The sequence below is a fragment of the Lagopus leucura genome, unplaced genomic scaffold (assembly GCF_019238085.1).
Source record: "Lagopus leucura isolate 7727_CA_CO unplaced genomic scaffold, USGS_WTPT01 Super-Scaffold_100002, whole genome shotgun sequence".
NCBI classification, from domain to species: Eukaryota; Metazoa; Chordata; class Aves; order Galliformes; family Phasianidae; genus Lagopus; species Lagopus leucura.
In genome coordinates, this window is record NW_024962263.1 from 1,860,102 (window position 1) to 1,881,511 (window position 21,410).

General features: G+C 43.3%; 1 protein-coding gene across 7 annotated transcripts in view; it reads right to left on the reverse strand.

The window, feature by feature from the left end:
• NFATC1 (nuclear factor of activated T cells 1) overlaps positions 1 to 21,410 on the reverse strand; it is a 114,182-nt gene that overhangs the window by 86,405 nt on the left and 6,367 nt on the right. For all 7 annotated transcript variants that reach the window (XM_042869039.1, XM_042869042.1, XM_042869041.1 and 4 more), the window contains exons 2-3: positions 18,583 to 19,681; positions 10,203 to 10,362 (exon numbers count right to left, since the gene is read on the reverse strand). In XM_042869039.1, coding sequence (XP_042724973.1) covers positions 10,203 to 10,362; positions 18,583 to 19,681 — 1,259 coding nt within the window. The remainder of the gene's footprint in view (positions 1 to 10,202; positions 10,363 to 18,582; positions 19,682 to 21,410) is intronic.

Genomic DNA, 21,410 nt, shown 5'->3' on the forward strand with positions numbered 1-21,410 from the left:
AGATCATCCTGGAGAATCTCTAAATCAAAAGGACTGGGGAAAAGGAGGATCCAGGTAACAGCTTTCACCTGAAAACCACCAGAAGGAAACAAGTACAGGTGGGGCGAGCCCTGAAACTGATATCCACAGGTTTTTAAGAAGGAAAAACTATTAAACATCCTGAACACCATCAAAGAGGCCTGCAAGGGCAGAGCACAGATGCTGCAGCCTGAACCCTTTTTTCATGCTGTTTCCAGGCAGCTAGCAGTCTCCCATGCTCATGTATGATACCCACCCTCTTGTAGCTCTAGTGCAAAGCAGTTAAGTGTCTTAATCCACATTTTGCAGCTGAGTAACGGGGTGACAAGGAATAACAACGCCACTTTATGAACATAGACTTGTTTGGTAGAAAACTCAAGCTCACGTTAAACCTTTAATCCCACTTTATTAAAATTTAAGGATGCACAGCTGTGCTCTGCTGCACTGTAACAGAAGGATCACTTTGCTCAGTCTTGCTTGCCTGTTTTCTCTTACTTTTCACAGAACTGTATTTTTGCACAAGTATGATTTTGAGTGGGAAGGGAGGATGGCTCTCTCCAGTGAGACACATAGGATTTTTCCTATTAACATCAGTGGGACTAGCTTTTGGTGGTGACACTATATTACCAATGTAACAAAGAACAAAACTTGTTGAAGGGGACTTAGCTGTAGGTAGCTGAAATGTTGAGGAACACCCAAAAGTATAGCAGTGCCATGCCTGCAAGTGTTGTTTACTTTTATTGTGGCTCCAGTTGAAACCCATGGAGTAGACTTTTAATCCTTAACGTACATTATGTCTGCATGCAAACCACATGCAGGAGTTTCTCTGTTTTATTGGGTACTGAAACATTAAAAACAGGTGTTTAAAATCCATATTACAAATCTGTCTGCAACCTGTATTATTTTTACTATGTGCAAGTAAATTGATCACTAGTGTATTTCAATTGTTTTAGTGAAAATATACAACTGCTGAATTGTTCCTTACACATGTGGAGAGAGGGAAAGTTTATTTGATTTTGCTCCACTGACAGCAGACAACATACTTCACTTCTATATATTTATATAGCAGATGTAATGGATCATCTCTTTCATAGCATGTATCAAAGAACATCTCTTGAGCTGTTCTTCATGGGGAAAGTCGAGATAAACCCCTGCTCATCACGAAAGCTGCAATGTACTTCTAGAGAGCAACTGAGTAATCTGACACCATATTTTCCACCGATTCAGTCTGTTAGTTGGAACAATGACTGATTAAAATGGAAAATCTACATTATTACCACATATACCGACACTCCAGATTATAAGGTGTAGTACAGATGTGATTTTACTCTTTTTGAATACAAAAATTAGAGAGTATAAACCAGAAATTATTCCAAAGGAGTAACCCTGATGTGAAAGCGATCTAAAATACGAGCTGGCCCCACAATACCTTCATACAGAATGCACTCAATATAATTTTTGTGGCGTTCTGTGTAATTTGGAGTACTAAGAAGGAAAATAAATTGTTTGCCCTGAGATATTACTTTTAGGAATAGAGGACAGATGTCTAGTTGCTGAAGCAGACTTGTAAAAAATTAATCACTTGCCTCATACAGGTTAGCAGTGTTTGGCAGGTAGGTTAGCACAGCTCATAATGAAGCATCTGGCTTTTGGTAGAGCTGCATTTTAATTTTAACTGTGTTTTGTTTCAGCTTTTGGGCCCATATAAATGTGCAATAATCTGACAAGTCTGGAGCGGATTTGCTGATTGATAACATTGGTGTAGATCTTCTAAATTGCAACCAAAACTGCAGTCAACTGAATTAGTAAATGTGCCTCAAGCTCAGCTCAGTGCCTGGGTGACCACTGCTGAACCTCTCTACAAAATCATTTTAAACCCAGTCCTCAATCTCTTACCCATTCAAATTATTTTCTTAAAATCAGCTAAATTAACTACAGTAAGCAACTCCTAAGCACATACTTAGATAAGAGAGAAGAATATCCTTTGCTTCACAATCACAACCGACTCAAGCCATCACTTCTGGGCAGCATGCACATTCTAAACACAGCACACAAGAGTAAAATTTCATCGACAGTCTCCAATGAACACCTTGAGCACTAAGAACTGCAGCCCCTTCAGAACCGCCCTGATGTGCTGGGTTCGCACAAACGGGATCAAACACCCTGCTACTTCAATTGGTTCTGTTCCTCCTTTTTTTTTTTTTTTTTTAATGTTTTAAACAAAATATTAAAAATTATTATTTTTTTTAAGTTATACATTAACGATATTGTATATTTTATAAGGGCTGCTCCATAAGTAATGCCTCCTGTTTTATTATGCTGGCCCACGAGGCAGATGTTGGTGGTATAGCAACAGAGGCTGCATCTTCCCACTGACACTCCGTTACATGTTGTTGCTGTGTGACAGATGGCAGCAGAGTCTGACAAAGTGAGGTCTGACATGGACGTGTGTATGGAGCAAAGACGTGTCACTGAATTCCTCCACACAGAAAAAAGGGCACCGACTGACATTCACTGACACCTGCTGAACATTCATGGAGACCAAAAAGTGGACGTGAGAACAGGGAGGCAGCGGGTGGTGCATTCCAGCAGAGGTGACAGCAACAGTGGGTCACCTTTTCTGGTGCAGATGTTTATGAGCATGGCATGCAGGCCCTTGTTAATGGCTGGTGAAAATGCACAGCTAATGGTGGTGACTATATAGAAAAATAGTGTTCTGTAAGTGAGAATTTTCTCTGCCAAATAGTGTTTTTGTGCTCTTTGCACAATAGTTGTAGTTTCCATGGAAATAAATAGGAGGCATTAGTTTCAGAGCAACTTAGGTACACACAGCCTAAGACATTTCCTCTTCACCCAGTGAAGCCAAAAGGTTGGACGCCCATCTATTAGAGCATGAATTAAACAAGTGCTAATTTTGTTTTTACATCACAACCATTTTTTAAAAGGAACACTTTAAAGGAGGACAGATCACACTGCAGGCTCCTGGGCTCTACTACATCTCAAAAGTGAGCACAAAGAAAGGAATTTGGGAGCACAGTTCTGCAAGCACGTTCTCAGCACCCTTAGCAGCAGTAACACAAATGCCCAGTTTGTGTAGGTATTTTCCAAATGCACTGCTGTGAGGAAATTGTCTATGTCAGCCACTGATTATATTCACCTTCTTTTGTTTCTGTCTTCACTGACCACTACCACTACCACTGGAGGACAGTCCCACACCCACAAAAACACTTTCACCTTGCTTTGTTATGCAGGGAACAGAGAGGGGACAGATTTTTTTTTGTTGTTGTTTGTTATCTTTAGATCTGACCACTTGTGATAAAGGTGAACGGCAGCTTCTAGAAAGAAAATTCAGCAATGGAGCATGAGATATGGCATTTACAACTTTAGCAAGGGCTATGCAATATTAAACAGGTGAGAAGGAGGGGAGGAAAGGAAGGACAAGAAAAGCACAGCACTCAAACAAGTCAAGGTTGAGTCCTGATTCTTCCCTGGTGAGCAGCAATACACTTTTTAAAGTAATGCTTCCAAAATCATGATAAATCACCCTTTCAGACAGCATTCCAAAAAAATCTTATATGTTGCAAGCATTTCACTGATGTAGCATGACAGATGAGGACAATGTGAATGAGGCAAAAGAAAATGAAGACTACTACTTTTATGCTCACTTTTTCTTGGCCTTACAAAGACTTGCATCACGTTGTTTCCAGACTTTTAGAGTATGCGAGCTGTTCATCACCAAAGCCATCAGACAAGGGGAGCAGAAGAGATGGTTCTATGAGATAAAGTTGACTCCTCTACTTCTTTGCTAGGTCTAGCCAGGATGGAAAATATTCACTCATCCATGTAAAAGAGGTACCATGAAACAGCAACGACACAGTTTGCATCTTATCAGTAACTGCCAGAGGACAGATGCCACAGAATGACCGAAACATAGAATATCCTGAATTAGAAGGGACATACAAGGATAACTGAGTCCAACTCCTGGCTCTGCAGAGCAGCACATAAATTCAAATCCTACATCTGAGAACACTGTCCAAACATTTCTTGAACTCCTTCAACTTCAGGCCATGTTCCAGGGCTCAATCAGCCTCTCAGTTAAGAACTTTTTCTAGATATCCAACCTGAACCTCCTCTGCTACAGCTCCATGCCATTCCCTCGGGTCCTGTCGCTGTCACCACAGGGCCAGAATACTAGCAGTGTTTAGCTCTGTGCTAACAGGGACAGTGTGCGTCCCAGGCAACAGCAATCTATGTGGTAAGCAAGAAATGGAGGAGAGGAGCCTACATGAAAAAAAGAAGACTCAAAGGTGCTGAGGTGCAGAGGCCATTCCAAGCACACGACTAGCCTTCAAACACCATCACTAAACCGTGCTTTTGGAGCTGCCAGTGAGTGTGAACTGAAGGCAAACCCAGCAAGCTGTTCTAAATCCTTCAGGCTGGAAAACCAGATTAAATATCTTGTCATCCAAACAGTCAGGATATGTCCTATAGCATCAGCCAGGCTGAGCATGGGTGAGGTATCATTTTAAAAGGAGAGTGGAGTGCATCACCCGAGCGCTGGCTGGTGGAAATTTTGTTTATTCACTTGCAAAGGGCTGATGCTCTAAACAGCAGAAGCCTGTCCCGAAGATCACTCATAAATCAGAGTTGAAGTTGCATTTTCAGGGTCATTAAATTCTCACTGGCTGACAGCAACACTCTTTCCAGAGTGGCTCCCTTCTGGACTTGGCCCTTCCTAAGTAAGCCATAAGCTACCTATATGGAAGTGCCCAGTGGGACCAAGCTTTATATAAAATACCAAAAAAGAGAAACTCCCTTCTTCCCAAAATATCATCTTCTAATGATGAAAAGCTGTGGTAAAATACTTTCAGTGGGCTTTCTTCCATTTGTTGGATTTATAGAAGCAATAACAGCCTTAAAACATCTGCCATATCATTCTACTTTTCAGTTTTGATTATCTGTCTGCTAGTTTGAGGTTAGTGTTAACTATACAGATGCAAGAAGTGAGAAAGCCATTCTGCTTAGATTTATTCTTATGAAGAATAAGGCTGTCCAAAGGAAGGCAATAAAACATAGGCTCCTTGTTTGATTTGTTGTATGGTCGCATGGCTTTGTGCTATTAGTTGCAACCTGGCTAACAGGTGCTTGCTAGTGTTTTTATATTCTTCTATAAGAAAGGATTATATTTCCATCTGGATAATAGGGTGACACTCTTCTATAAAGAAGTTAAAAACAGCACAGAACAGAAGTCCACTCTGGTACAACTAACTAAATCTTCTTTTACTAACAAGAATATGGCTTTGCTCTGCTCTGACCAATGAACAGTGGTAAAGGGAAATTGGTTAACACGATTTTTTCTACATCCACTCCTTTTGGTCAGGCATCAGGCTGCCAGGAGCTGAATCAACCACGGACTGTTCTTCCTCCAGCTCCCTTGACTCACCCAGAAATGGTGGTGACCCTGCCTCTTAGAAACAAACTCACAGTGTTTTGGGTCCCCTACCAAGGAAGCACTTATGCACGTACTCCAGGTATGTGAGACATCCCATACTGCGTGCTTAAAAATGAAGCACAAGCTCACCACAAGCTCACTGCATTGCTGGGAAGGACTTGCCCTGTTCTGCCTGGAAGAGGCTTTATCCCTTCATCTCCTTCCTGTCATCAGCTACGAACACCACTTTCCAGTCCTTTCCTTTAGCTGTTTATTTCTCTCTCCCACCCATACTGTTTGTGTAACTGCACAGCTCTATTACCTCATGCTGTCAACTATTTGTGAAGTATTATGTGTGATGCAGTGGTACATGAGGCTGTGAGGTTCAAACATAATACCCCAATTAGAACACACTTGTAGCTCACTGGACTGACTACAGACCCCTGAAGTTACAATGGTTTGATATTCTGTAAGGGGTTCACGCAAGATATTCATAGCTCTTGAGTCTTGAAGCTGAAAGGACTCAGATGGGTATCTGTGGTAGCCAGCTGCTGGACTTCTGCAAGGCCTTTGGTAAGGTCCAGCATCGCACTCGTATCTCCAAATTGCAGATATATGGATTTGAAGGGTGAACTACTTGGTGGATAAAGAATTGGTTGGATGATCACAGCAAGAGTCTTCATGTACAGGTGGAGGCCAGTGAAAAAAATCATAGAATCATAAAATCACAAAGTTGGAAAGGGCCTACAAGATCACCTAGTCCAACCATCCTCCCATCACCATTGCTACCACAAGCACTAAACCAGATCTCGCAGCTCCTCATCCAGACGCCTCTTGAACACAGCCAGGACAGCAACTCCACCACCTCCCTGGACAGCCATTGCAGTGCCACTCCAGAGGCAGTGGCTGCCCCTTTTCTGGAGGTGTTCAAGGCCAGGTTGAATGGGGCCCTGGGGAAACTGGTCTAGTGGATGGCAGTCCTGCCCATGGCAGAGGGTTGGAACTAGATAATCTTCAAGACCCCTTCCAATCGAAGCCACTCCATGGTTCTGTGATTCTATGTTTTGAGATCTTCTGCAGAGAAGACACAACCCAATTCTTTTGTGCAGGTCTCCTGGCACAGATATTTTGACAGTGCAAATCAGCAGACAAATCTTTCACTTATTTATTTATTTATTTTAACCTATAAAATTAGGGAGTTTAGGCTTTTCATCTGTTCACAGGCTCAGTCAAAGATCAAATTCTGCACTGGAGCACACAAACCACAGGCAGCATGTAGCGTCCGGCTACAGAGCACATGATACAGCAAAAAGCAAAGCAACATTCACTGTATCTTCAGTGTTAACACATTTTTTCCAATAAGAACACAAATCCAGGCCAATGCTAGGTATCTGGATAACAACAACAACAAAAAAAAACAACAGAAATACCCACCCCTACAAATCATTTTCTCCCCCTTTCCTGACTGATTTATCTATCTCATACTGAGATGGAATGAGGAGAAAATTCCTGGCATATTTTATGTAAAAAAAAAAATAATAAATTAAATCATAATCAGAACTTTTGAATGTGCTTATTTGACTATTCTGTGAATTTTTTTCTTTCACCTTTTACTCCACTCTCCTATGGGAGTAATTCATATGCTTTAATTAAACATTCTTGAGTATTTGGACTTTATCTCACAGATATACCACACCCTGCTTGTAAAAATTCCATCTCAAGCAGCCGAAGTACTTGACTTATCCCTAAGAGGAGTTATTAATTAGAGTGACTGCAGACCATATATTTATAATCTGGTGCCATCACTTCCCATGGATCCCAAGCTTTTATCTGCAGATGACTTACCTGCAGCTAAAGCAGAATCATACCTGGCTGGAATGTAACCCCCATCTTGTGCAACTGCTCATCGCCACTTTTAAAATGAAGAATGGAAGACAAGTCCAAATGGAAGAAATATTTAAGATGTTTAAAGAATTTTTTAAACATATTCAGGCTAGCAGGCCTGATTTCACTCCCAGAGTGGTCAGACCCCCAGGTCTAACTAGCCTCACCTGACACCGTGTGATGCTTGCAGCCCAGTGGGGCACTGGCTGGACGCTGACTTAGAGGGGGAGAGTACCCCAGTCTGAAATCACCAGAGGAAATTACAAGCAGCAAAATACTTCCACAAGCCAGCGGATAAAAGCTAGTGCCAGTCATGAGCTCACCAGCATTGCTCCCCAGCACCCCTCGTTTGCCAGTGCTCTGCAGCATTTTTAGCCTCCTAGGTGAGCCAGCTCCCCTCACTCTCAAAATGCTTAGCAATCAAGAACACAGTTCAGGGCTGCTGCGGCAGCCAAATGTCCGCACAGGCATGGGGAAAACATGTGAGAGGGGAATATCATGCTACAGGACTCAGCAAAAGCACTCACGGGCAACTTTACGCTCCTAAGCGCAGAAAGGAGGGTGCAGCCATCCCTCAGAGAAACATCCAAAGGAAATCCTGCTGGCACGAAGCAGACTGGGAGACAGCCCGCAGGAGTCCCCTGTAAGCAAGCCCTAGGCAGCTGATGGAGAGATGGCAAAAGCAAGTGTCACTTCCCAGCAGTAGGGACAGGAGTGTGCCTCTTTGGGCAGCCCACAGAGCCTGCCGGGCTTGTTGCTACAGCGGGTCAGCAGTAGTCCTCACCTGAGGGCGAGCTTGGAAGCTTGGACTCCTTTCTGTATGACTGAATTGAGTAAAACCCCTGACACAAACACTTGCTACACCTGGAAATATGTCGGTTCAGAGCTGCATTTTACAGCTTCAGTCAGTCGCAGAATTATCAGAAGTTATTCCCCAGATTACCTCCTCTTCCTTTATTTCTTTGCAAGCATTTTCTTTTTTTTTTTTTTTTTTTTGACATTCATCCATTTCTGGTCTGAATCAAAAGCTGTTAAGTTTTTCCTAAAACAGATAATTCTGGCTGGGATGACAGTGTCAGTATGGAGCAGCTTTCTCTGGCCCACTTTTTAACTTTTCTCTTTTCGTAGAAAAAGATGTTCAGGTTGTAGTAAAAGTACAAAAACATACATCAGTCTTTGTTAAACCGGCAGAGTCAATTGACATGGCTTGGACTGGCTGCTTCCTCCCTTTTCCCTTAATGCCCATCCACAGCTTCCTCCCTTCTCCTCTCTTCGGACACTGTGTTTGAAAGCTGCACGCACACTCCCTGCAGGCTGGGACAGAGGATGATAGGGGAAACGTCTGGATGCACTTAGTCCAATTAAGTGTTGGCATCACATTCAGTCTTTCTGAAGAGCACGTAGGAAACTGTAAATGTCAGGCAGGCCACTGTGAATTGATGTGTCCCCATTTACATTTCCTTGCATCAAGCCACGGACAGAGTAGGTATTAATTGTCATCAAGTGCACTGTCACAAAACCCTCTTTAATATAATTCACAAGTGTTGCGCTAAAACCTTTAGTCTTTCAGCAGATCACTTCCATAATCCCATGTCACTGATGGGTTTTGGCAGAGATGAAGAGCAAACTGTGTTTGCTGCTGACAACTCTGCCACACTTTCCGTTTTTAGCTGCCGCACCAGTACACAAAATCTGTAATGGCACTCCCTGCTGAATGTCATTTCGAACTGGCAGCATTCCTCCGAGCTGTGTGCTTGCTAAGAGAGCTTTAACGCAAACAAACAGACACACACGGGCCCTGCAGATCACCCTTGTGCCACCCGGCCTTTCCTAACACCGCTCCTCTGACAGGAACATTTGTGGCATAAAGCCAAGCTGAACGCAGAGCCAGCTTGTGCCTCACTCCCACAGACGGTGCCATGACATCCGTGGGGCCGTGGGGCCGTGGGGCCAGGTCACTGCGCTAGGGCAGTGGAAATACCTGGGCTCCCCTGCATGGAGACTCACAGCCCAAGCAGGGAGCACTCACAAGTTAACTCTGGGATAAGAAAGCAGCCATGGAGGAGGGACAAGCACAGCTAGCTCTCTCCCACTTCTTTCTTTTTTTTTCTAAACAACTAAATCTTGTTCTTCCTGCTCCTGAGAAAACTCTTTAAAAATGAATGAGACTAGTCATGTAACTGAATTAAGGGTCAGCTTACAGTGTTATTAAATTAAACGCTTTTATATACAGTAACTGAAGAGCTTGGTAGCATTCATGAAACTGGATTCAGACTTCCTCAGATATTTTCCAAAGTGGCTAGAAGGGTTTAAGGATCTAAACAGAACAAACTCATGAAACCATGCTTTGCACACTGCAATATCTAAACCAGCGACATACTTCCACATTGCTGCTATGGCTTTGCCCTCCAACATGTGTTCACAGCTCTGATTAGATCCAACCACAAATTCAGGACTAAATGTACTGAGACACGTCCCCAGCTGATTCCAGTATAAACTGCATGTCCGGAATCTGACTGCACAGACAGGTCCATGGTCACAGCATTCCAGCTATGCATCTCCAACTTGTGTACTGATGCACAAAAAAGCAAGAATGCATTTGTGCCACATTCACATTGCTAAGACTGCTGAGTGAACAGTGAGGAGAAGGAAAGGAAGAGAGCAAACAGATGCTATTGCCTTATCTGTAATAAAAGCTTAGTCTGTTAAGTTTAAAATATGTAAAATACACTGCACAGGCATGCTCACACACAGTAATCTCTGAGGATGTGAAAACCTCCTATCACGCTTTTCAGATTTGGAGAATACATGGTGCTAATCACAGAGTGCCATGACAAACAACCTGTGCTTCCACTGCACATTTTGGTACCTGTACAATAGGGTGGCCCCCAGCAGATGCCTTCACAGCCCCTCGACTGCCTTCTGTCTCATAATGAGCTCGGTGGTGGGATTTAGGCTGCACTTCAATACGCAGTTCATAAGGTCCTGAGTGAGATGGCAGCTGCCAATCAAGGGCAGGCAGGGATGGGCTATAATGGAAAGGAAAAAGTATTAAAAATTAGCATCAAGTACAATATCACAAACCACAAGCATCCAGCACTATTACTTTAGAGACCATGTTTCACAGTTCATCCTTCACCATCTTACATTCAAAATGTCATCACAATGGATAATGACATGACATGAGTAATTTGGGAAGTAATGGTTATTTTATGAAGATTTATGGGTTGAACTTAGTTGATAGCCCAGATGCTTTGTAAATAAAAGATAGTTTGTAAATAAAATGGGAAAACATTAAGAGGCGGCTTACAAACATCTTAATATATTAATTCTTGAATCAAAAAGTAGGCAGAAAGACGGAGAGGAACTTAGGGGAGAGTATTTCAGCTGCGAAAGACAATGCCAAACCAGCTCTGGAGAAGTTATACATTTAACTAATCCAATAGATTTAAACAAATCTGCATAGTTTACAGGCAATAACAAGAAGGGCATTTCCCAGCTTTCTTGCAAACAAGAGAACATCTCACAGGGTCTCAAAGCAAAGCCGGTCTCTCACACACCACAGGGAAGCAAGACCCGAAGTCAAAACGTGGTTACACATCCCACCAATGATGACGCACGAGCCAGAAGAAAATCAAGCTCACTCTTCCGGCTCTGTATTGACTCAGCAATTACTAAAATATTAAGGACTCATTACTATCACAAAAGCAAGCAGAACTGACTGTATGCAATAGGGAGGGAGCGTCATTCTTAGAAACCCACATCCAGAGTAAAACCACACTTGAAAACATTGGCAGGAGAGCTCAGCTGCAAGAAATGCCACACAGATGCTCCGGGGAAAATGAGAAAGAAATGAACAAATGTTGAAAAAGTACACCAACGTATTGATCTTAAAATCAAAGCAGTAAGCTTAATGATCTGGAGCCCAGTCAGAGGCTGGTGGCTGGGGTGTACCAGCTCCCTGCCCTGCCCTCAGGCGCTGGTGCCAAAGTGGTATGAGCAGCATGACAATGACCACAGGAAGCTGGCTGGGAGGGAGAGGATGCAGCAGAGCTTCTGTGCTGGGTACATTTGTTACAGGCACGTATCCATTTCATTTCATTTTGTAATGTTTATCCAGTACTTATCACCAGCATATTTCATTTGTATCTGCTGGAGTACAAGTGCGTGTGCACTCATGGGACTTAAGGTGGTGCCAAGATTTTCAACATTATCTTCTTCACTGCCTATAAATTTGCCTGTTTGAGTAACTTGAATGCCTATGGACAAGCACTACATGCATTACAGAAATCCCCAAACAACTTGAATGTCTACGAAACAAGCACTACATGCATTACCGAAATCCCCAACCTCTGTAACTAAATTTCTGTAAACGGTGGCTGCTTTACACTCAGTCAGTCATTATCTCACAGCTAACACTTTCCACATACTCCATCTGTGCCATTGCAGCCAGTCATGCTGCTCTGGCTGGCAAGAGAAAGCTGGAGCCTCTGAGGGCCCACTGGAGACAATACAGCCCAGAGCTACACACACTCCAAGCTTCCTGCTGCTCTGCTCCCCAGCCTTGCCCAGAACAGACAGGGCCCACCTTGGGGACAAGGAGATGGGTGTTTTGACTCAAGTCCATGCTCCTGCACAGCGAGGCACTGCTCAAGGCACTAAGAATGAACAATTCGTGCAGGCAAGCTTTTAGGTAGGCAACAAATGGTGTCCAGGAGAGGCACTAGCACTTCTTGCATGCTCTTCTGCTACTGGACGCACAGCAAAAGAGCTAAGAGCCACCTAAAAATTGTAGGCAATTGGCCACTGTTAAAGCCACTCTTCCTTGTCTATGCTCTAGGTACACATTCTTTAGTCTGAAAATCTCTAAAACAAAATCTGGACAAGCCTTATTTGAGTAATGATGAGTGACAAGGCATGGAGCAAAACAGCTGTATCTCTCCTGGTGATGATCACCATACATTTTAAAACAGATGTTTCTGATTTTAAGTAAATTCTCACTTCATGGACTTTTTTTTTTTTTCTTTTTTTTTTTCTTCTGAAAACACAACATCTATCCAATTAAAAAAAATTAACATAACATTAAAAAGGCCTGCTCTAATTGGCAGCATGTAGCCCACAAGAGCAGACAGATATTTTTTACAATTTAGGGAACCATGTAATAGTTCCATGACTAATTAGACCTTTTAAAATAACCAACGCAACACACTTTCAGATTAGCATCTGAAAATGTCAGTGTAATTAATTTATGAATTTCATGTTTTCAAACAAAGCATGAAAATAAAGATACGTTTGCTGCTGGTCTGCAATCTATCATCAAAATTCCAAACTACCACCTGACCAGTTATAAATTGACAATTAATGACAGTTTTCCTGATAAAGGAAGCAGAGTGATGCATTTGACAGTGCCACTGGCTGGGGCTGTAAGAGCTATTTCCTATGTTAGGTTATCTTCACCACACACTTAATTTCCTGCAGCTAAATGTGGTTAAAGAAAAAAAAATCACCTAGCAAACTGTGTGGTGGTAAAGTGAAATCTAGTTGCTGCAAGCAGACTTTATCAATTTGAAAACTACTTCAACTAGCAAGCATCACGTGGAAGGGAGATGAGCTGCTCCACTAGGAAGGGGAGAGAAAGAGAAAGAAAAGATCTTCATATTAAATATACATTGGTGCATTTCCCTCTGATTGAATTTTCCACCAACTGAAAATCTGTCCCATTCCATTCCGTATCATAATAAATCTTACAGCATTCATTCAAAATGTTGTAAAGAGAGATGATTGTTTCGAGGCAGGTTCAGAAAACCCGGTGTGAGACTGTAAAGAACTTGCTCAATGTAACTACGTCCTACATAAATCAGATTAGAAAACAGATGAATTGTGATTTATTTTGCATACGCCAGATACACAATGTGATTAAATCATAAACAGATTATCGAGTCTGGCTGACTTCTGCCTTTAGCAGAAAGATTTATCAAGTTACAGGGTAGAAAAAGAAAAGATATTAGGCAGCACACTGGAATATAGGCAGAGAGGAAACAAAGCCAAAAACTTCTATTAAACTCTGCAAAGGTGTTTAAGCCCTATTTTGATGGTTGTGCATTTGGGAATTAAATTGACACTACACTTTCACCGCATGATCTGCTAAGTGTGCAAGGTCATTTGCAAAACACTCGCAAGCATTTTTGCTCTTGGCTATGCAGCTCTGCAAAGGGCTTTGGAACCACTGCTGGTCTTGAAAAGAGAAGAATCCTGCTCCTTCACCAGGTGTCACAGAACGAAGTCACCTACTGAAGACAGTGGCATGACAGCAGCAGAAGCTGCTGCCCCAAGGAGCAAAGCGGAAAGTGCTTTCCAGCAGCTCAAGTAAAACAAGTGACGTAGCCGAGGTGGCTGAGACTTCATGCCTTCCACTGAACTTCAGAAACAAAGGCATAAACCAGAGAAACCACAGGGCTGCTGAACCTTCTAACATGCTGCTAAGTTCGTCCCAGCTTCAACTGTACACCAAATGCAAATATGGTTATGATTTATTGCTTATTATATGTCTCATGTTAAAATGGATGGCTGTTTAAAATCCTTGCACGCTTTTCAGAAGCATAAGAAAACAGCGCAGGTCCGCAGGTCCCGCTGACTTGTGGTCTGAGAAATATACTTGCTTTGTATTTCACTTTATATTTCACCTCTGAGAGGACCTTTTTTTTTTTTTTTTTTTTTTTTTAATTTCCTGTCTGACAATTGAGCAACCTGGCTGTGAGCTGTTAAAACAAATGCTGCATCCCACCCCAGACTTGGCTGTGCCTTACTGGCATGCAGAGCAATTTGCTTCACTGTGCAGAGCTTTGGCATTCCTCACACTGAGCTCCAAGAGCACAAGTCATCATCATGCTCACGGACAGATAATACACAACATAACCATCCTGAAACATAACATTCAGAGACAGATTTGCATAGGAAATGCTTCATTTGTTGACTTAGGTTTAGAGACAGAACAAGTACCTATTGCCGCAGGAATGGCAGCAGCAAGTGGCTCATGTTGCATCTCTGCTTGTTCTGAATTTAGTATCACATGGTGCTGAAATGAGCTCATGAGGGCAGACCATTAATAAGGAGCTCACAGGGGTGTCTAAACAACTGAGAAGCAGTCAGAAGAAAGCTGGGAGGATTTAAATCAAACAAACAAAATGGTTTACTGAGACAAGTTTCCAAGCAGACCTACACAACTGAAAGTTGGTGCCACATGGTGGCAGACTCAACTTGTTGGAGCTTGAAGATGCCTCTACACAGCATGAATAGAGCAGGGAAGACGAAAAGCCTGGATAGGTTCTCCCCTGTCCCCTCCCTCTGCTGCCCAAGTTAACACCAGCTAGTCCTGGGAACTGGTTACCAGCACTTGGCCAAAAGTCTCTGTCTTACCGGGCCATGCCCCAACAGCTCAGCATTTGCTTTGTCTGAAGAATTTCCTCTGGTTTGCAATAAACACAAAAGCTTGCCATAAATACACAGTTCAGCAAAAATGGTGTTGCTGCGCTTGTGATGGTCCTTCTCCATCTTCAGAAACACTGATTTTGTGGGAAATTCAAATTCCCCCAAGTAAAGTTATCCTTTCTCTAGACCAAATCCTTTCAGCTAGACTAAAATATCTATTTAAGCAAAAAACAAGAATATCCAAAAGTCCATAAATCAAAAGAATAACGAGGAAAAAAAAAAAAAAAAAAGCACATTAAGCCCTTTTTTTTTTTTTTTAAGTAAATCATATAATTTGGGACCTCAGTGAATCATTTGGAATGCTTGAGTTTAATACTGCCACAGTCACAAAAGTGGAATAAAAAAAATTAACAAATAATGAACAAGCCCAGAGACACAGATAAAAGCAAAATGTGCTTTTGAAATTGGTAGACAGATACCCAGCCACACATTCTCTACATGCAAATCACAGACTCTGTATGTAAAACTACACGTCTCTCTCTGTGGGTTCAAGAACTTATATGCATTATTTTTCAGGCTGAAAAAAAAAAAAGACTGCAGTGAAAAAAGTTGTGGATTTCAGCTTTAAAAAATATATACATATACAAAAACATACAGTAGGGAGCTTTTATAAGCCACCTGGAACTGCCTGTCTATTCCTGGAAGCTCCTTTTGGTGGTAGACCTCATACATGCCATACGTCTTACCAGCAAACCCAACCGTTTCTCTCCTCCCCTTTCCCCACTACACTACTTCTGAAGAAAATTAAAGTGTTACATGCCAACATGCTTCTTGTTAAACTGATTAAAGTGTATAGAGAAGCTGTTACTTTTCAGTGAATAAGAAGTTGTGTTAGTTAATGAGAGTAGCTGAAGAGGGAGATGTAAAAAGATGTAAGACACTCAAAAATCCAGCATTTCCACGAGCGCCAATCCTTTCTGCTAAAGTAAATAGTCATTTGGGATAGGCAAATGGGCGGGTAAGAAATAAAAAGCAGAATCTTAATTTTGGATAGAGTCCCAAATACGGTGTCGTTGGTTCTGTTCTCATATCCAAAGTGAAGTCAAGCTCTGTAATTCCACCTTGCTTTTGACATTTTTGCCTGTGAGAGGCTCTCAATCGCAGAGTAAGAAGAACTGATATAACGGTATCAGAGAAAAGAAAGCAGTTGTTTCAGGGATGTTGAAAGAAAGTACAGAGTATCGCCTGCCTGTACAACAAATGGCAGATAGAATGCTTCTCATGGTACACAGAGGTCTGGAAGAGGTAGGACTGCTGCTGCCACCTCACAGTTGGCTCTGAAGCTTCCCATGTAAATCTCTGCTTGGTCTGTCAATGTTTTCTACATTCAAAGCCTTGGACCCAAGACGACGAGTTGCAGCTCACAAATGGAGACAAAGCCCAGTGCCAACCCCATGGCAGCCCTTGGATCTGCCCTCCCAATTCTCCCTCACCAGACTCAGCACCTGCGTGCCAACTGCCATGCAGCAATCCAGCTGCATGCTGGTAGCCTTTGGTGGAGGCCTGTCAGCCAAAGCCTGCTCTGAAGAGCCCAAAGCTGGCAACCTGGAATGAGCTTCTAAGCTGATGGGTTGCACAGAATCTTCAGAAATCAGAAGGAAGACAGAGCATAAAAAGATTGTATTTCCACTGAGCCAGGCATTACTCTCTACTCTTATTATTCCCTGTTGTCCTAGTACCTGGAAATACAAAAATTGATTGAGTCTTAATTGTGAGAAATAAAAAAATACATCAGCTTCAAACATAATATTAAAAAAAAACTCTTTCTTTTTTAGATTAATGCCTGCCATAAAAACATGGGTAAAGAGACATCCACGTGCTCGGCTGGTGCTGCTGGAGCTCTCACATACAGGGGAGAGGAAGAGAAGGAGGGAAAGTCATCAGTGATTTTCCAAGGCACGCTTGCTTTTGATGAAAATGTTATGTGTATTCAGGAAGAGACTGAGGAGGTAATCAAATATGGTTATCTCAAAATCATTACAATCGGGTAGATTTTGGAGCCTGAGTTGTTTGTTGGAACCTACCCCTAAAGTCCCAGCAGTTGAAATAGAACAGATGTGTAAAATAACAGGAAAAAAATCCAGATCTGTTGTGACAAATTCTTAACCAATTTTTTTGGAAAGATTTAAAATAACACAGTTTGTGTTGCGTCGGCTGTGATCCTGTTGACGTCTGTGCTCATTGCCCAGCACTTTCATATACATAAAATTAGAGGTATTTTTGGTGGAAGGAAGCATGGCCAGTGTATCTGATTGGTAAAATTACTTAGAATCACATTTCGACAGTAACTTCCAACTGCCCTAGAGCACGAGTTAATGAGATCACATGGAAACATATTGCGAACCAGGAAACATATTTTATACGAGACCAAAACAGTGGAAAAAATGTTAAATACACAACGTAGTGGGGCTCCGTTTTGTACACTTCACCTTTCTTGTTTGTGTTAGCACACAGGAATGCTGGGTGCCTTCTGACTGACTACAACAAAGCGCATAAGGGTGGCTCTCTGCAACAGAAAGATAAAAGCGTGTTTGGTCAAACTCTCGCACTGTTGCCCTTGAAGTCTTTGGCAAAAAACAGCCAGACACAAAAGCCAATGTCCTGTCATTCTGACAAACTCGAATTCCTTTATACCTTTGGAAGAAGAATGCAAAAAAAAAACCAAAACTTTTTAAATACGTGGAAGGCTCTGAGAGATTTGCTGGGACTGAAAAGTATCCACCCCAGTGCTCACTTCCAGGTGGCTCCAGCAGACCCAGTGAGATGGCCACATTTCCCAGTTCTGAACTGGGCCAAGGCCCTGCAAGGAGCTTAGACAGTGCCAAGAAGAAAAGATCAGGAGTGATGAGGAAGGGTAAGGACAGTATTACACAGAATCACAGAGTGAACCTTAGAATGGCTTGGGTTGGAAGACACCTGAAGGATTGTCTAGTTCCAACTGCCCTGTTGCATACAGGCTTGCCAGCCACTAGATCAAGTACTAGATCAGATTGCCCAGGGTCCCATCCAGCCTGCCCTTGAACATCTCCAGGGACAGGACATCCACAACCTCTCTGGACAGCCTGTTCTCTGGAGAAAAATGTGTCTGGCAATGCTAAGAGCCAAGGACACTGCAGCTGTGTGTCCACTTCTTTAGTGCACACTCCTCTTATGATGAACAAATATGACAAGAATTATCAGCTTCCAGATGAAGTTTTCTTCTTTAAACAAAAAATGGAAGGGAAGGAAAGAAAAAAGAAAACCAGTGTCCAACACAGATTGGCAAGAAGCTTTCAGATAAAGTTTCAGATGAAGTAAATGCTGAAACAATGTGTAGAAGAACCACATTCCTATTCTGTTTGTATTCACAATCTATAACAAACAAAATAATGGGAACATCTCTTAGTCCTGCAACAAAAATGTGTTTGGACATGATGAACCACTGAAGTAAAACCTCAGTTTGATGGAACCAAATTGACCTAGCGCCTGACAAAATTCTGAATACCCCTGAATATCCTATTTCCACACTGGCTGGACTGGGGCCCGTTCTCATTCACAACCACCATACAATCCACTCTTGGAAAGGCCTTTTAATCTTTCAAGGATTTACTCATGGTCGTGCCATACCAACAACAGAGGCAGCATCACGATAAACATCTAAATGGAATGAGTCAGTGGGAAGATTTGACAGGTAGCAGATACAGGAAGGGGAAGGAGGAAAGAAAAGAAAAGAATACAATAAAGGTATTAGCAGGATTGTCCTCCAAGCTGGGGTTGCTTACCTCATGTAGGATGTAGGAGACAGAGACTTTGGTTTGGCCCACTGGTACGGATGCTGTGGCACAGACAAGTACTGCTCGCAGAAGTTTCCTTTCCTGATATGCTGAAAGCTAGAGAAGTCTTCTGGTGACAAGTCGGCAGTCGGCGATATGGTCCCATGATCCTCGCCAGCCGGTTCAGTTTTGAGAGTCATGGACGGGGTGTGGTCGATGGCAGTCTTCCTTGACTTGATGGGGATCCCATCATTCATATCTATCGTGCTGTCGGTGGTGAGAGCATTTATGGCAGCCACAATGGCAGAGCTGGTGTACTGGTTGGTGTTTCCTAGCCACGTCTCATCCGTAACACTCACTCGCGGTGAGTTCTGTGGCGAAGGCGTGGGGGAGTGATGCGGAGAGTAGGAGGCCTGCCGGCCATTGAGGCTGTACTTTCTCTTGTTGCAGGGAGACGGAGGCCTGGAGCTGCGAGCCCCCAGCCAGTTCTCCTCTGTGATGCTCGTCCTGGGAGATGTCGATGGCGAGTGCCTTGGAGAATTGAGCAAAGTGCAGGCCACCATGCCGCGCTGGTACCCCTCCTCTGTGTCAGTGGTCTTTGGAGAGACGCACGGGGACTGCCACGGAGAGGTCTGGGGTGAAGTGTATGGATACGAGTAGTTGGACTCGTAGGAAGACGCTTCAGAGTTGCAGCTTCTGGAAGACAAGCTACTAGCTGGGCTCAGGCAGGACGGGTCTCTGTATGCCTCAAGGTTTGGTAAGTTCAAAGTAGCAGTGGAAGGTGATCGCTTGGCATTTGGGATGGCCTCTTCCACCTCATCATGGAAAAACTGATTGTTGTTATGATGCAGTCCCATGTAAGAAGTGATTTCGATTCTGGGGCTCTCCAGAGCTGGAGCTCCATTAGGTCTGATGTTTGGAGGCAGGTAATAGTCAGAGGCCCCGCTGTCAATGTGTCCTCCGTATCCAGAAGGATGATTTGTTGATGGAACAACTGAAATAATGGGATTTGATGTCTGAAGGCCATGACATGGAGTTGACAATGAGGAATGCGCCACATTTAGAGGCAAGCCAGCATTTACGTTTGAAGATGTGTAATTATAGTGTTCTGGAAAACAAACAAACAAACAAAAAAGAATGATATGAAGCGCTGTACATAAATACTCACTTAATAACATACCGAGCTGGAATGGAGGGACATGACAAAACACACAAGAGCACAGCACTGCTTGACAACCCAGCAGCAATAAGGGAGAAACTGACGACTGCATCTTTGAATGTCCTACTAATTGAGCAGCACAAGACAAGCTGTCTTGGGAGGAGAATTTACATGGACTGAGGTTGTCTCAAAGACAAATATGTAAACCTTCAGAGCAAAAAAGGGTGCGTCAGCATTCAGGGGCAGCAGTGCTGCCCAAGAGATGTGCTTTTACATAAGCCAGCTTTATTCCCTCCCTGAAAAGCTGGAATACACAAAAAGCACAGAAAAAAAAAAAAAAAAAAGCAAAAAAAAAAAAAAAAAAAAAAAAAGCAGAGGCGGGTTACAATGAAGTCCGTGATGAAACGCATTCTACTAAAAAAATTATACACAACTGAAATTTCCATTACAGTGAGTTTCCAACCGGTTCCAGTTAACCAGGTTTTTGGAACAAGATGGATCTATTGACCTGCTCTGGTTTCTGGGACCACTTATCCTCCCGCCCAGCTGACAGAGACCAGGTAAAAGATAAACGTGGATGTCTTGCTACTCTGCGACAGATGAAATTCCACTGAAACTGCTGGTTCTTGCAGATGCCACACTTAAATGCTGCCAGGAGCACGCTCTGGGCCAACTGTCCAACTGTCTAACAGCTCTGAATGGGTTAAAGCGATAGCATCATCGCTGTGGAAAACCTGAAAAGTGAGATCACATCACAGACTTGTGCCAATCCAGCACAGGGGACCAGCCAGATCTCTGCATGCCTCCGTATCTGCTGTGCAGATCAAAGTTGGTCCTTAAGGATCGTCCTCGCTTCAGCTCCCCACCGGCCTGCTGGCACCAGCAGAACCATCAGCATGCGCCAGCTCCTCTCCCCTGCCCTGAGGCCTCATACAGGTCCCTCTCTGCTTCCCAGGGACACCAGTGGGCTGTGCCTGGGCAGGTGGGCAGCTCTCAGTATACTCTGACTGATACTTGAGCCAGAGCCCCTCAGGCTGGTATCTCTTGCCATGCCAGCAAACCCTTTCTGTCAAGGATGAGGGCTGCTGAATCTGGGGGTTGGGTAACGCTGTTCTGTAGGTCTGTAGGTAGCAGGCTGGAAATAATCCCAACTGCAGCTCCCCCTGGGTTAGTCCTGGCAGCGGCACTTCCCCACATGACAGAGGGAAACTCTGTGTCCCCCAGCCAGAGCTGGCCTCCATGAAGAACTGGGCCTTGTCCCCTGTGGGAGGCAAGCTCATGGTGGAGACCGCTGCCCACCTTCCCTGTGCAGAGGGCAAAGCTCTGCTAATTACCACAGCTATTATTCCCAAGAAATGCTCCCAGGAGCGCTGCGGATGCAAACGAGCCTCCAAGATGGTTATGCCAGCCAGCGCAGTCAGCTATTCCCTTTCTTTGTTTATCAGCTCAGCCCTCTCTGGTGTCATCCTCCAGCTATCCTGTGATCGCATTTCCCACTGGCAACGAATCCAAGACAAACAGCACTTACAAAAAATTAATGTGCTTTAGCAGTTTCACAGCTGCTCTGTGATGTTCCAGCTGATTTACACCAGGTCAGGTAATATTTACAAACAATGAGAAACAACGTATTTTCAACTCACTTTCTACTCTGCCATCAGAAACCAGTCACTTAGGGAGG